At 42.1% G+C, this 17,500-nt stretch overlaps 1 protein-coding gene and 1 pseudogene across 1 annotated transcript in view; both read right to left on the minus strand.

Annotated features, from left to right (window-relative positions):
* The window catches only part of LOC122330990 (germ cell-specific gene 1 protein-like), a 1,718-nt gene extending 576 nt beyond the window's left edge, over positions 1-1,142 (minus strand). The window contains exon 1 of the mRNA XM_043228396.1: positions 1-1,142. This exon is cut by the window's left edge and continues 576 nt beyond it. Coding sequence (XP_043084331.1) covers positions 14-496 — 483 coding nt within the window. The 5' untranslated portion in view covers positions 497-1,142 and the 3' untranslated portion in view covers positions 1-13.
* Positions 1,143-3,965: 2,823 nt separating this feature from the next.
* The window catches only part of LOC122339850, a 13,970-nt pseudogene continuing 435 nt past the window's right edge, over positions 3,966-17,500 (minus strand).

Genomic DNA, 17,500 nt, shown 5'->3' on the forward strand with positions numbered 1-17,500 from the left:
ATATAGAAAATGCTTAACGTGTAAATACTGTTCTTATTCCAAGTCCACCTGCTTGTTTGATGTTACTTGCAGTTTGCTGAGTTTGGTCTTTTGAAGCAGTTTTAATGCATTCAGCGTTCTTCATGTTAAGTGTTTCAGAAGTCCCACAGAAGATACGGTTCACAGTCCAACGCTCAGCACAAACATGACCCCTGACCCCTGACCCCTCACCCCAGGCGTCCGTGAAGATGTTCTCCTCGCAGGTGGTCCAGAGTCCGGCGTGGAAGGAGGGGAAGATGAAGCGATCGTCTCCGGTCTCCCAGGAGAAGGACCCATCCGAGACGCCGTGCACCGGAGTGCACTTGAGCCGGCGAGCCGCGGAGCACAGAGGCTTGGGAACCTTCTGCCGGCCCACGCACCAGTACGAGGAGGACAGGGACACCAGAGACAGCAGCAGAGACAGCAGAGTCTGGATGAAGGACAGCCGAGGAGAGCGCAGGGACGAGAGCAGAGACATGCTGCTGCTGGGGACACGGCCTGCTTAGAGATGAAAACACTGAAACATCAGCACACACACACACACACACACACACACACAGCCTGGACTCTACCTGTGTAAAGATGACCTGAACTGATTCACTGGACAGGTTAGATGATCCCACACTCCACATACCTTCAGAAACACTGAATGAGTCTCTCTCTCACACACACACACACACACAGGATTAACCTGCACTCTAATCTGTCAATCTGTTCCAGCTCAGTGACACACACACAGCAGCTGGATGATATTATCATATTTAAAGCAGAGTGACCCACAATACACATGAATCTTCTCACACACACTGAAAGCCTCTCACACACACACACACACACCAGAGAGAGGAACACTTCCGTCACTTCACATGTTGTCTTCCTCTTCTTATCTGTTTATATTTACCATCAAGGTCTAACTCACGTGCAACATATTTCTTTCCAAATGAACAGTAAATGAATACTGTAATATACCGTACTCAGATACAGATACTTATATACAGATATATATCAATGTTGTGATAACATTTATGGCCATAACGGTCAGTAATAAAGAAAAATAGTGAAGTAACAAGAGGTTTAATCAGAGAATGCACTATTAACTTTGTTCTATGATTAACAGACTGACATGTTCAGCTGCGGTCAACTGATGTGTGTGTGTGAGAGTGAGTGTGTGTGTGAAGGAAAGACAGGAGTGTCCAGAGTAATCTCTCCAGCAGAGGGCGCCTCTTTCTCTCTCTCACACACACACACACACACACACACACACACACACACACACACACACACACACAATAACAAGGATGTGCAGAGAACTTCTCAGAGCAGGGGCTCAAACAAAGAAACAAAACCTTTGGATACATTACTATTTATATTTTTGCTGTGAAACACTTATGATCATCAAGCCTGGATTAGAATTGTTATATATTTGAAAAGATATTTTGTGCAATATCTCAATATCAGTAGCAATCATATCCCTGCACTGCTGCAGCAAACGTCCTTGAAGATTACACCAGAATGAGATTAGGTTCAAAATAAGACAGGCTAACTGAAATAAACCTGGTTTATTAGTAAACTTGTTTATGTCTCATGAAGTTTCAGTCCGTTTCTGAATAAGAACAGGAAACGAGCGACATCTGAACTGAAATATACATGATGAACGGGCACGGGTGAATTATAGAATATTATACATTACATAATATATAGAATAAATCAACTCTCTAGCTTTGATTATTGATGAAAAAAGTTTCAAATAGTGTTTGGTTTATTGTTTCAGAACAGACTGGAATCTCAGTTAAAACACACACAATCCCTGGAAAAATAAAAGGAATTTCTAATTCTAATTCATTTTGTTGTATTCTCCACAATATATCAGTACTACATGTATAGGATCTGTGGGAATGTTTTTAAAGTCTCTTCTGATAACCATGACTGCATTCATTTCATTCAAAACACAGCAAATAAAGGAATAGTATTAGTTTAAAGTAATAGTTTTTTGTTTAAATATTTTAAAATCTAATTTATTTCTGTAATATTAAGCATCATCCTTCAGAAATCATTATATTCTGATTATTCATCTAAAACATTATTAATGTCCTTAATCACTTTTGATTAAAGCATCAAAATAAAAAAAGATTACTTGTCTATCATTTCTTTTCCAAACATATACTGACTCCAAGCTTTTAAATGATATAGTATATAATGTTACTAAATATTTCAAATAAATGCTGATCTCTGGATCCATGAAACATTGTGAAAAATGTACTCAACTGTTTTTAACAGAAAAAAATCTGAAATGTTTGTTGATCAGTATATTATTCTGATTTCTGAAGGATCATGTGACTCTGAAGACTGGAGGAATGAGGCTGAAAACACAGAAAGAAAAGACACTTTAACACAAACACAGAAAACAGCTGTTTGAAATAGTAGAAATACTGAACATTATTGCTGTTTTTGCTGTACTTTGGATTAAATAAATGGAGGATTGTGCAAAAGAGACTCATTTAAAAAGCATTAAAACTCTTACTGTTCAGAACTGTTGACTGGTAGAGCTTGAAAACACAGCACAGTTCTCACAGGTTCAGTCAACACTGCACTGGCTCCCTATCAAACATCAGAGAGATTTTAAAATCTTATTAATTACCTATAAAGCCCTGAATGGTTTATCTCCTCAATACTTGAGCGAGCTCTTATCACATTATAGTCCTGCACGTCCGCTGCGTTCTCAAAACTCTGGCCATTTGATAATACCTAGAATATCAAAATCAACTGCGGGCGCCAGATCCTTTTCCTATCTAGCACCTAAACTCTGGAACACTCCCCGTAACACACGATGTACTCGCTACACTGTAAAAAGAGATGACCTTCATTGAAAACCAGAAACTAGATGACCCCTGTGGACAGATCACCACACACACACACACTCACTCACACACACTCACTCACTCACTCACTCACACACACACACTCACACACACTCACTCACACACTCACACACTCACACACACACACACACACACACACACACACACACAGTTTAAAATTGAACAGGAAGTTAAGTGCTGGGCGTCCGGTCAGAGGAGAACTGGTCTCAACTGAGTCTGGTTTCTCCTGTTGTTTTTCTTCATCCTGTACGGATGGGGTTCTGTTTCCTTGCCGCTGGCGTGTTTAGTTGGGGACACTTAATCTCTAGTGATTATCGTCAAATTGATTACAGAGACCGTCTCTGCACACACAATCTGTACTGTTAAAAGCGCTATATAAATAAAAGTGATTGATTTACTGTTTTTATTGAGAACACAAGGCTACTTCTGAAGGCCCGCTAATAGAGAAATATCAGCCAGATGTTCAAACAACATCCCCTGTTGACTGTAAAACGACCACCTCTAAGTAACGATAAAGCTGATATTGAGTCTTTCAGAATGAGTTCGGTTCAGAGCAGAAGAAGAGCCAAAGACGACAGCAATGAGAATGACCAGCGCTTCTCCGTTGTATAACTGTATTCATGAGTCAGAAGCATATTGACAGTTTTCTAGTACATGTTTTCATACAGTGATTCTGTTCTCCGCGTTTCTGTTTTTAAAAGACTTTTTCTTTTTTATTATAAAATGACAGCGATTGTTCTGTTGATGGAGTTCTGCGCTCTCCTCCGAACGCTGCCGGAATGTTTGTCTCTGTCCTTCTGGAGCGCTGCGAGATTCTTCAAAACGAGTCCGTCTGTGCGCTTTCCTCCCGCTCAAAATAACACAAGTCCTTTCCTCGTCTACAGCACAAAACCCTCGGAGGTGGAAAATAAGAACACTTATCAAAGGACACACACACACACACACACACACACACACACACACATACACAGGCACACCTTCGAAGGCAATATATGTGCATCGCCATGACAACAGCGCCTCTGTGGCAACTGTGCGACGACGCACGATGTCATCGAGTGACGCCATAGCGGCTGGTCCTGGTACGGAAAAACGCTCAGAACTCTGTCTCAGTCTAAGGGTAAAATACTGATTAAAACAATAGTGAGGTTTAAAATAATGATAATACGAGTTATGATAAAATACTACATATAACTGGTGTAAATACACGGCCTCTCATTCAGAAAGATAACAGATGACAGCGGTGGACTCGAGCAGCTGATGAATGGACTCCGTCTCGTGAGTGGTTAGTGTTCTTCAGAGAAAGTCTTTGAGCTCTTGGTTCAGTCGCACAGTCTCTGCTGGATCCGAGCTGGGCTCAGAGAGGCGTCCGATCTGTGCGGGACTCTCTGGGAGCGTCCTCATCCACGCTCGGACTGCTCCAGACACACCACGGCCGCTCCAGGCTTGACCGCTCGGCTGCTCTGTCCAGACACAGACACGGCAGCACAGAGAAATAAACTCTGATGAAACATTAAATAATAAAGAAAACAGTGCTTAGAAGTTGTGCCTTGTTTTCTAGTATAAATATCTAAACGTTCTTGAATTGAGATGCATTTACTTGACAACTGAGATATTAATCCCCATTTCTAAACAACACAACCAATCAATTTTGTACATTTTTGCTTAAAACAAGCAAAAATATCTGCCAATGGAATAATATTAATTCAAAAGGCAAACGAGATCATTTTTCTCATTTCTTTTTGTTTTCAAAAAACAAGACATTTTACCTGTAAAATAAATGCATCTTGATTAAAGAAATGTTTTGGCCATATAATGATATTCTAAGGAATATTGTTAGACTCTTTCCTAACCACACACTATGACTTGCGATAAAAGGTATCTTTTGCAAAATTTTTAATTTAAAAAACTCACAGCGAACCAAAGAGTGTGTATTCCAAAAGAGATGTTATCAGTCATTCAGTAAGTAAATTTAATGATGTTTATGAATTATATTATAAACATATCTATTTCGTAGCGTGAGCGGTGCGCTTGCAGAGAGAGCCCGCCCACACACACTTCTGATTGGCTGTGAAATCTTGTTGCGTCCCATGTAGTATGGACACGATGTTACACACCCAGTGCCTTTTTAGTGCTACAGTCTTACAGAAACTATGATATATATAGGCTCCATGAACAATAAAAATGCCTTCCAAATATCCTTCTTGCCATTTCCGTATTAGAAGTCTCTTTACCTTGTGCTTTGGACACCTCAGAGAAAAGTTGTCTTCATTTAGAGAACAATCTAGATTGAGGTTAGAAGAAGAAACGATTTAGCCCTGGTTGTCAGTCACTCACAATGAGGGTTTTGCTTTATTAAACAGGAGTGCAGACTAAGGTGATGCCACGTCTCACCTGCTTCCATGGCACACAGGTAGTGGTACCTCAGCGTGCAGCCTTTACTGTAGCAGCCAAGTGTGGAGCCCACCATCTCACAATGAGAACAGCTCTGAGGAGTGCAAACGACAGAAGCATTACGGGTCTGTATGGTTGAGACAAGTGACATTTTCACTAGAGAAATTAAATCACGATTAAAGAGTTCTTAAATATTTCTATAATGCAATAATTTCACATGCAATCTTCAAAATTAAAAACAAAACACCAAAGGCAAGTGTCCCTGTACCAATTAAACTGTCTGAAAATAGATTTTTTTTTTCCACTGATCTTTAACAATTAACCATTCAACTTTACAATGTAGATGTAAGTTATCAATTTATCAAAAAAAAATAAAAAAACTTCTAATTTAAGTTTACTTACAACAAACCTCACATAAATCCATTATAAAACATGTCATATTTAGCTGCCTGTGCCCTTAAGCAAACAACAAATTCTAAATTAAGCATAGATGAGTCCTTAAAATATTCAATATTTTTTAAGTTTTAAACTGGAAAAAAACCAAAAACATTTTAATGTGCTAGTTCTGACCACACTAATTTTCACACCATAATAGCAAGCCAACAAATTGCAGCGCCTTCCACTTACTGTATCTCTAGCACCATCTAGTGCCTCCTGAAGGCCATACAGTCTTCCATTGACCAGGTATATGCCACTGGTCCAAACGATGCAGCCCTCGTGCACCCACAGCTCCTCGGGGTCCAGAGGCACAAGTGGGAGCTGGGCCAATTGGGCCATGGGGCCTAGAGAGTCCAGGCTGGGAGGCGGGGGCTGGAAGGGCAGCGAGGCTTTGCTGTTGATGGGGACAGTTCGAGGTAAATCTTCACTGGACTTATGTCTTCGTTTGAAGCGTGGATGGGATGTCAGTTTTCTATGCTGGGGCCTTTCAACGTGCATCTGCTTCAATATGATTTCACCCTCCAGTTCTTGAGCTTTGGATGTGCCCAAGCCGCTAGTCAGTTCTGCAGCCGGATCCCAGGTGTGAGCCATTACCTTCAAGGTGGAGCTGCTCACCTTAGCATTCTGGAAAGGCATTTCTTCACCCACGCTGGAAGAAACAGTGCCAATGGTAGTGGCTGGGGATGTTGGGTTTGTTGCTTGACTTACTGTGCAATCGCTATCTGTAAATGACTTGACAATCTGAGGTTCCTGTAATCTCGTATCCTGGGGAGTCGTTTCTGCCGGTATGGATGTCATACTGAAAGCTGTGGTAGCTGCCCCATGGTGGGACAAGGTTTGTCGCACTTGAGGTTGATTCTTAGGGAGCTTGGCTGCATACTCAGCAGGGTAAAAAGGACCATAGAGATCCCCGAGATGTTTGTAGTTGGCCCATTTCTGGCAAAGGCAGCATAAGAGGCGACCAGCTTGCCCAGACTCTGATATCACAGGTCCTTGTACGACATATCCAGATGTAGGAAGTGTCTTCCCTGACTGCAAAGCAGAATCGACTGGCTCTGAAACCCAGTTTTCTTTTGTTCTTTCATTTTCCTTTTCTTTTCTAACAAGCTGAGATGACAGAGGAGTATTTAATGGGCCATCAACCACCAAGTGACCAGCTTTGCCTCCACCTTTTGATTTTTCATCATCTGCGTTAATGATTGTACAGACAGCCCCAATCTCTGCAATCTTCTTCTCCACATGTATGTAGGGAGCAAAAACATTACTCCTGGCATCTGAGAATATTCCACATGGGCTGATATTTCCCCTACTGCTCGCCTGAGTGTCCAGCTTCTCTTTAGAAGTCATTCCTCTTCTTCTTCTTCTCTGCTCACCAAGAGTCTCGTTGTCCTCTTTTGTCTTTTTCTGTCTATGTCTTGCAGGCTTTAGATCCAACTCTGGCCTGGTCTCTTCACTCTCTACATCCACTTTCACCACTTGGGTTTGAGCAGGAGGTGTCAAAGATGGACAGGGTTTCTGGTCGGGTGGAGTGGATATTTGGGGCATTTCACTTGGAGTGTCTGGGATTGGGACAGACTGAGGTTCAGCTGTGGGTGAGGGAAGAGAAGCTGCAGGTATGCTTGTTGCTGCATTCTGAATTTGTGCTTGGGCACGTTTCTGCTTATTCACACTGCCCACTGGGCGACCTTTTTTCTTACCTGATGGAAAATAACCTTTGGGGACAATGTTTTCCGATGTTTTAGAGTCTGAACTCAACCTAAGAGAGGTCATCTGGTGCTGAGTAGCTCTGGACAGAAGGTGGTGTCCAGGGCTCTGACTATGGCCAGTGGTGGTCCCATAGTAATCCCCACCTGGGTAATCATCAAAGCCCATTCCAGTCTCTTGAAGTTTTTGCCTCAGCAGGTTTGCAGCCGACTGCTCACCTCGTCGGGTTTCCAACTGCTGATACGTGTTTGTGAACTGCTGTATGTCAGACAATGCAGAAGAAGATGGAGGAGGGGATCCCTGCACAGGACAAGGTAATGGAGGAGCTGGTGGAAGGGGTCCTAACAAAGTAAAATCATCCTTATCGCTGTCACCCAATGACCCTGAAGATCCAGCAGCACCTAATCCAAAGTCAAAGTCTTTTGGCATACTTCTGAGGCCACTGGTACTAGAAGCTGTTGCACCTGGTTTAAGGGTCTGAGTATCACAGGAAAATGCATCTTCAACTGCTCTGTATGGTATAAGATCATCTAAAGTATGAGAATCATCAAGGTAAGATAAGCATGCCTCCTCTCCTTGAGGAACACTTGAAAACGATGTACCACCCTCAGTGTCTGGCATATCAGAGGTGTAATGAGATACCTCAGAGAAGTCAGGTTCCATGTGACTATTGTTGAAATCATTTTTTCACACCGGAGTAATTTTCCACAAATTGCCTCAAGTTTTAGACCATGACCCTTTCTTGGAGGCATAAACTTTGCTTTGGACTGAGGAGGTGAAATAGAATGCTGGGTTTTGGGAGATGGCAATTTTGTATTAGTATCAGTACTGACAGAACAACTGTTGGTTACAAGTCTAGAATCAGAGTGGGACTGAGATAGTGGGAAGGATAAATTGATCCTGGTCGCTGACCTGGAACATCCTGATGCTGCCTCTTAGCTGGAATAGGAGAAATAAAAGATCTAACTCTCCTTCTCATGATTAAAGGGTTGGTTTCAGCAGATGTTCCAGTTTTGCTTGCTCTTTGCCCCTGCTGAATCCCTTGGTTAGTCTTGCCAGTGTGCCCAGCAGGGCTAATAGCACCAACTGGAGTTAGTGAGTGGAAAGATTTGGCCATGTCTTCTGCACTCTTATCTGTAACATCCTCTTCTCTAAGTTTGGGGCCAGCATTTGCAACTGGCTGAGAACCTACAGGCTCGTGAGGGACTGTAGTGGGTTGTCCAGCTCCCTCTCTTTCAGGATAAGTGTCCCACATTTTCATGTCAAAGTGTGTACTGGGATAAGAGTGCTGTCGAGATAGGTGATGCTGACTAGGCAGAATATCACTTGAAGCTTGAGATTTACACTTCTGTTCTAAAAGTCTCTGAGGAACGTGCCTATCTATTCCTCTTAGCCTTTGTCGATCTGGAGTCCAGTCGGGTCTCTCATGAGGAGGTAAACTTTGTGGAAACACTTGTAACTTGTTAGTGGATGGTGTGGTTTTAGAATATGCTGATACTGTGTGGAATGGTTGATGAGTTGAAGGAAGGGAGATCATTTTTGGTCCATCCATGGTGTCAGAGAAACCATATGCTCTGAAACCATCAACAGCCTGCGATAAAGACTGGTGCCTTGGTGGTGAGGACAAGGGATTTGAGGACATTTGCAAAATATATGGCAGGTTGCTGGTGGCTTCACTGTTGCCTTTGGCACTGCTGGTCTTTTCTATATGAGAATCAACATCTACAGGGGGATGAAGGAGCTTATTAGGTTCCTTACTAGGTGGCGTGCTGCAGTAATCATCTGTGTTCTGTCCTGCAATTTCAGTCTTTGATGAATCTTCTTTGTTTTGTGCTTTCTTTGCTTTTATTTCTTCCTTGCAACCTTCTTGCTCATTTGATCCAGATGAAGAAAATGGCTGCTGAATGACTGAGGTCCAGAGGTCCCAGAATGTCCTCTCTCTCTTTCTGGTGTTGTTAACTTCGAGAAGGAGACACATCACAGATTACAGAGCGCCTTCCTGAGGATGTCTGAGACTGAGTATGACTGACAGGGCCAACACTGCATGCCAATGGCTCAGCTTCCTGTAAAAGCAGTTGTTCCACAGCGGAAGGAGAGGTACCATATCTGGATGGTTTTCTGTGCTGCAGAGAATAGTCAGCCAAGTTAATGTGCTTTGAAGGAACTCCTGTTGTAAGATCTAAAGACTGCTGGACGTGGGAGGACTGGTTGGGAGACAGACTGGTTTTGCCTTTTTCTAAAGAGATCCCATGAGTCACATTGGGCTTATGTGCTTCAGAATCCCAAGAGGGATGAGGAGGTCCTAAAACAATATCATTTTCTGGTCCCTGATTTTGACTTGCATTTGGTGTTTTTCCAGAGGCCATTTGACTGAATTTGACATTAAGTCCACTTAGAAGTGTTTGAGAACCCATTGCATGTGAACTCAAATTTTCGATCATACTATATGGTAGTCTTGTTTGATATCGGGGCTGTGATGTATCTTGAACACTAGATGTTTGGTCAGGTCGGCCATATCGTCTATCTAAGTGATGACCCTGGAGCACTTCTTGCAAAAGACTTGGAAACGATTGCTGAAACTGAGAACTGTTATCCTGACTTCTTGAGACGATAGTCCTCCCTCCCTCCATAGCAAAAACCCCAATATCCTTCCTACCAATAGACCCATAGCTGGCCTGCAGCTGATGATAATTCTGGCATCTATTTGTTCCCATACTACTCACTAGTCCTAACTTTCCTTTGCTTTTTGCAGCATTATAAGGTACCTCAGGATTACTGTATTTAAATGATGCCAAGTGAGATTGAGAGTTTTGACCAAATTCTTGTTTAGGGGAAATATCATATTGCGACACATATGTTTCCATGCACATCTCCCCTTCTCCATTGTGATTTCTAGTCTCTCTTAAAACTTTCACATCACGTTGGTCCCCAGGATTGCTGTGTTTGTTTGAGTAATGAGAAACACTGTAACGTGGAGATTTGGCACCGTTTGCTTGCTTGATTCAGTATTCACTTCAGATCGAGCAGAGACAATAACTCCAACACCACCAACATGTTGCTCTGAGACATTCACATTTTTACTCAGCTTTTCAAACTGCTGTGGATCTGTCTCTGCTTCATCCTTTGTGGGGGGGACTGAGAGTCTGTTCTCTGAATTCTCCCTATCACAGGAAGGATCTGCATTTTCAACTTCACATTCTTCATCTTTTATCATTTTGATCTGCTGTACCTTTGTTCCACTTTCATCATCATTACAAAGGTCTTTTCTGCTACACAGTTTGGATGTGCTGAGTGAATAGGAGATGGAGCAGCAGGGGGATATACTGGTTGTTTTGGGCTGAGATCTGCAGCAGGATGAACTGATGGTGGTGATGAGGAGGAGGGAGTCAGGGTTTCTGGTGTCTTTGCTTGAGACGGTTGTTTTGAAGCTGTTAAAATGACTCCAGTGTTGACCTGGACATCAATTACTTGTTGACTCACTTCTGATGGCAACTGACCCTGTGATGACGGGTAGCTTTGTGGCTCAGATTCATTGCTTGTTCCACTTGCCTGCCTAATTCTCTTATGTTCTACTTGTTGATGCCCTTTTCCTTCCAGCATCTCAGAACTCTCTTCGTTCACGGAGGTCTGACCGCTGACGTTGGAATTTCCAGATTTGTTTTGGTTGATAGGTAAAGACTGAGATCCTTGCTGAATCTGAAGGTGATGTGCACCATCTCTGCTCTTCTTCTGGGGCAACACAGTGTCTGTTAGAAGCATGTGCTGCACTGTATTAGGTAGATTCTCCACTTGAGATGTCAGAGCATTGAGACTATTTAGACCAGGGTCCTGCAAGAGTTTGTCATGAGGGTACAGGGAGCCATCTTCCCCTAGACCACCCCGAAGACTTAGTCCCATTCTGTTCTGACTCACGGCAGCATGACTGATCCCTGCACCGTGGTTTAAAACAGCCGCTTTAATGCCTGCGCCACTACCACAACTACTGATGCTGCTATTTGAATTGGGAGTGGGGCTCAGCTGATGAACAGCCTGTAGAAGACGTCCATGGCTTTGGCTGCTGCAAGCATTTGAAACTGAGGGGTGTGACGATTGCTGCAGATGACTAGCAGCACTGTTTCCCTCAGAACTCCCATTAGAGGAGACGAAGAGGAGCTGCAGCTTGGAGACTGTACAGCAGACGGAGCAGGAGAGGGATTAGATATGGGACTGAAGTTCTGATGAATGTGAGCCTGTTGACTTTGGGAATGCATAGGTGATTTGGCGAGGTCTTGAGAGGGGTGTGAAGTCAGAGCAGGGCTGGAGGACACAGAGGAATGGGGCAGTTTGGTGTGCAAGTGTCCTTGATGCTGCATTTTGAGGGAGAGGTCATAGCCTGCTCCAGTGTTATGCTGGGTGGGACGCTGGGAAGGGGGAGCATGTTTGTGAAGGGACTGGGATTGTGGTGAATATGCTGCTGATGTGTAGCTTTGCCCCATATTCTCACAGCTGTTTGAAGCAGATGAACTTGTATGAGTATTTGGATTAGACTGAGTGGGAGAGTTATTCAATTTGGCATCTGTGTTGCTGCTGCTCGCGTCATATCTTTGCGGTGGGGAGTTATACATTCCAGTAGAGCCTGAGGTTGCATTAAGGGGGCCGTAGTGTCCAAACTGAGGGGGGATCCTATTTCCAGAAAGCGGGTATGTCCGTTGATGCTGACCTTGGTGCAATCCTTGATATTTCTGACCATGCTGCCGTTGATGCATCTGAGCACCTGATTGTACTGAAGCAGTATGAGCCAGACTGTATTGCTGGGAAGGAGAAAACGAACCAGGGCCACTGCTATTACTACCCCCAACCGCAGAGGCACTGCCGGAGCCATAATCCATAGAGTAGGGAGAAATCATTCCAGAGGATGATCCTGAACCAGATAAGTGGTACTGATGCGGCGGATGTCCATCCACGTTTGAGTATCTAAATCCAGCGCCAAACGCTGCTCCACCCCTTCTGCTTCTTTCTCGTCCACTCACGGAAAAATAATAATCCACACTGTCCTTACGGTACGAGTTCCCTCCTCCTGCTCCTACACTGTGAGCATTTCCCTGCGTCATCTCTCCAGTTGTTCTTCTGGAGCCATAGCCGTGTATAGGAGGAGCATGTAGAAGATGCTGTTGGCTCCGCAAGTGCAGGTGCTGCCCATGACTCTGCAGGGTAGGTTGAGCTTGCTGTATGGCCGCATAGTCCTCTGAGTTTCTAGGAGATATCTGAAGGTCCGAAGGGTGGGGTTGATACGGGGAACCGACAACACTTGCTCCCCGGCTAAACCCCGGATGAAGAGGAACTGGACTGTTGGGAAAGTTCTGCATTTTTGTGTGTACAGTTTTTCCAAATGCTGCTATTAGCAACCCTTCTTATCAAAAGAATCCAAATGGCAAATTGGAATGCTTAGTATTACAAACTCACAAAACTCACATCTGTAGCAGCAATATTGGAGGCCCCAGCAAATGTTGTGAGGTTTAGAAAGCCAGGAGATTCAATTTGCTGCTCGAGTTAAAACGTAAAGACAATGTGAAAACGGTAAATGCAACAGCTGCACATTCATTCACAGAAACAGTGTCACAAATGCCACTATGTGGTTTGGCACTAGACACAAAGAGCTCTGTAAAAAGATGAAGAATGAAGGTTTAGTGTTATCACAAAATGTCTATTAGGCAAGAGGTAAAAATACTCCACCAAAGTAGCAACTCAATTAAGTTTCATTAAGAGAATGTCAATATCTTGATACTGTAGTGTGAAACATCTCCTTGCCATTTGGTAACTGTGCGAATGGATGTGGATAGCAGCCATGCAGTAGAATTATAAGAGTTCAGTAACAGGTTTGCAACAGACAAATAAAAAAATCTTTCTCCAGTTGGCACATGTATTCACTGACACTGAAAATAGCTTGAGAAAGATCAATATTTCGAGATCATGACTTTTTTTCATATTTCCTGTGTAACATGGATTTTCGGCACGTGCTCAAGCCAGATTTCATGAAGATCTTTGCCAACAATTTATTTCCAGCTGTATCCAAACATTTGTCTTTTTCCATGTTAGTTATACAGTCCAGCAAGTTTGTTGTTTTCTTTGATCGCCCAATCCTTGCCCATTACTGTAAGGTGTTTTTCAGTGTAGCTGGTCCTAGCCTTGGGTTTTCTGTGGTCAGTCCATGCTATCCGGTTACACTTTTAATGATAGCGTCTTTCTCTCTGGAATCAGGAAGCTTGAGATGTTCTGAAAACAGAGGGAAAACACAGCAAATATTATTCATTGAGAACTTTGCTTTAGCGTTACATTAATATCTTTCTTCCATCCAGAGGTGATAGAAAATGCTTTTCATCGGGTTGCTATTGTAGTGTAGACATGCATGTGGTCAAAGCTGCTAACCACCTCTGCTCCTACTGACCAAACATGTAATAATTGTGGGCCGTGTTGCTGAGAAGCGTTAGACAAGCAGGGTTTAACTAGAAAGTCTGTCCACTTGTGACCAGATTGACAAAAATGCATGTCAAAACCAGGCCTAAATCTGAACACTATCTGTTTGTAGTTAGTCTACATTAGGGCTGGGCAATATATCATATCATATATTCATGTAATCAGTAAAGCTGGTTCTTTGATTAGCGGTAAATCTCCATCACCTGTTTTCAAATGGAGCAGCAGTTAATACAGAGCCGTAGATCACTGACAAGCTACGCAATAGCTTTCAGTTTTGCAGGTGATTCATTTGCGATACTGACTGCGATATTACAGAGCTTGTGAGTGATCTACGGCTCTGGAGATTTACTGCTAAACAAAGAACCAGCTTTACTAACGAGATGCACATGAATATATTGTGCAATACATTGCCCAGCCCTAGCATACATCCAAACATTTAAATTGCCAAAAAACCCTAAATCTCATTTTCTGAGATGAATTCTGATTCATGAAAATTTTGTCAATCACTTACCCCTATATCGTTCCAAACCCATAAAAGCTTTGTCTTCAGAACACAATTCAAGATAAAACCTTTTCTACTTGTATTTACACTGATTTAAACAAAAGCCGTGCATCCCTGTGGCATGGCTGACACAGAACAGACTATGTAGTTTGTGTTCAGTGAATATTCTCCAAAATGGGCGTATTTTTCTTTTTCATTACTTGTCGCACTAATGGAACAAGCCTCCCAGTTTTCATCTAAAATATCATAAATTGTGTTCTGAAGATAAACAAACCTTTATGGGTTTGGAAGAACATGGGGGTAAGTGGCTGACACCCGAGTATCCTTTCAAAGGGATACTACACCCAAAAATCCTCACTGACACCCGGGCCATCCCAGACGTGTATGACTGACTTTCTTTAGATAAACACAAACAAAGATTAAAAAAAGATCTGGGTCAGTGTATTGCATTTGTATGGGATCTCCAAAAAGTAGATGCTACAAAAACCACAGAAAACCAGTGTAACTCTAGGTGATAAATCAATGTCTTCTGATGTTGAACAATAGGTGTGTGTATAGGCCATATTTTTAAATTGTCAACTTCGAGATCTTTTGCACTGGCATTATATAGACTCTATGGATCATTTTTGTAGAAAAAAATATCTGCTACAAAACCACAGTTTCTCCAAACATGCATTTCTTATACAACAATGCATTTGACCATGAATTCAAAGGTAACTCATTCTGCTTAATGCAGCAGATAGGAAGTGTGACTATAGTAGTCCTGGTCTCTTTAAGCTGGCATTAGTACTGTGTGTTGTGTGTAAGACAGGTTAAAAGACTATGGACGTTCGTTAAAGGATTGTTCGGCTGCATTAATTAGGTTAACTGAAACCAACATGGAGTTTTGGTTCCTTAGTTAAAAAAAAAATAAAATGCTCATTTATTCATCAAAACTTAGAGCAAGGCAGTACTGAAGGCGTCTGATCAGACAAAGAGTTGTTTGAAAGACTGCAAGACTATGAAGATGTTCCTAGTCTTAAAAACATGACCGTTCCACATCACTTTACCCAACTATTTCATTTCAAGAGTCTTAAAGCATACAACAACAGAGAAAAAACTATTATATGTGTAATGATATTAAATATTATGCTTCTGATGAAAATGAGTCTGCCACGAGGTTCAGGTATAGGTTTTTTTTAGGTTTGTTACTTAACATTGTTTGTAATGAATATAATGCACTTTTATTTAATTCATATGTATATATTTGTGCTTTGTTTTGAGTGCCAGGTAGGTATGGGTTTAAGTTTCTCTGTATTTAGCTCTATCAGTAGGCCTTATTTACATTATTTCTGAAAGACAACATACTTTGGAATACATTTAATAGAATTACCAAACAAACATAAGATATTACAGAGCCCTATTTTTATATTCATATTTTTAGAGTTTTATTAACTGAACTGATTAGAAATGATTTTCATGACTAAATATTTATGAAAACAGTCTCAAAAAACATTGTGGGTATGAGGGTATATATATATAATTTAACATAATTTATCATAATTTGGGGAAAAGTTAAATGGAATTAATGCAAAAACATACTGTCACTTATTACTGGAAATAATTAAATGGGTTTCATAGACGACTTATGGTGGGGTTTTATAAACCTTCTTTGATGATTTCCATCAGATTAAAACAGTCTTTTTTAATGTAATATCAACACCAAAATGATTAAACACACCTAGATTCAGATATTCTTTTCACTGTATCAGAGATTATTATGATTATTAACACAACGACTGAATTTTCATGTTTGCTCAGAATAAGCGTGTAATCTAATGTTAGATAGCACATGTACATCTCTAATCATCTGCAATGCATCAATGGGACGTTTCCTATCAGATGTCACATAGACATTTATTTAGTTCTAATTTAGAATATACAGAGAACTGAAATTTTACAGATGTCCGTCAGATTTTTGTACACAGCAGATGTTTTCCAGATCAAGAGATCTTTAACAGACGTCTGTGTGTTATCTGGAATGTTTCACAGATATCAAATATCTTATAATGATAAAGAGTACGTGTGGTATATCAGGGTATAAGAAAGTTTTCACAAAGTTACTGTATTACTCAGACTAATGTGGGCATCTGCAAAGACTGATGTGTGGTGAGAGCAAACAGACTTAATCCATCTCTGGTATGGGTGTTTAATTAGCTGAGTCTTTAATGAGGGTCCCAGGCACTTTAATGGGATCATTAGTCATGTGGACACGTGTCTATTGTCTCTCACACAATAGCAGTGAGTTTATGGCTGCTGTCTTTCTCCAGTCAAACTAGTCCTGAAAGCGATCCGTTAACTAAACAAAACACTTGAGATGCTCACAGTCGTGTGTGTGGTCACAGATGATGATGATGATGCTCTTTACAGTGTAATCAGGTATCTGTCATTACCTGAGCATTACCGAAACGCTGTAAAAACAATAACAAACAACCATGATGATGATGATGATGATAACGACGTTGGTTTTGCAGTGAGACTATCACTGTGTGTGTGTGTGTGTGTGTGTGTTCATGAGGCGAAATCAAAATCTGTTATTAATAATGATGGGGCTCCGACATGATATAGACTCGGAACAATCTAGAAATCAAACCGCCTCCATCACAGCAGAAGGTTAGCATTAGCCCTTTAGCACGGCTAAGATTCGTGCAGAAACGCTGGATTTAGACGCACAATCCGCTCGTTTACAAACGCGTTAGGACGCGACACACATCGCATTCGGTAATAGAAAACAAACACGATTCTGAGGGGACAAATCACGACCGCGGTGAACGGATCACGCACGCACTGATGACTGATGCTAGAAACGCCACATTAAACATCACAGACGCCTGATAACGAGGTGTTTTTCTTTACCGGACAGGCCCGTCTGATCCCCGGCCTCGAGTTCCGCGCTCCGTCGCTCCGCCTGCACCGAGCCGCGGCTCTCCCGCCGCGCACAGCCGCCTCACGGAACCGAGCGGGCCTTGAGATTCCGCGAACACCAGTCCGTTCCTCTTCTGCCGTTCTTCTTTTTTTCTTTTTCTTTTGTCTTTCTCGCGTCAGGAAACGAACGAGAGGAGCTCGAGCGGTCCAC

This window comes from Puntigrus tetrazona, chromosome 3 (genome assembly GCF_018831695.1).
Source record: "Puntigrus tetrazona isolate hp1 chromosome 3, ASM1883169v1, whole genome shotgun sequence".
Taxonomy (NCBI): Eukaryota; Metazoa; Chordata; class Actinopteri; order Cypriniformes; family Cyprinidae; genus Puntigrus; species Puntigrus tetrazona.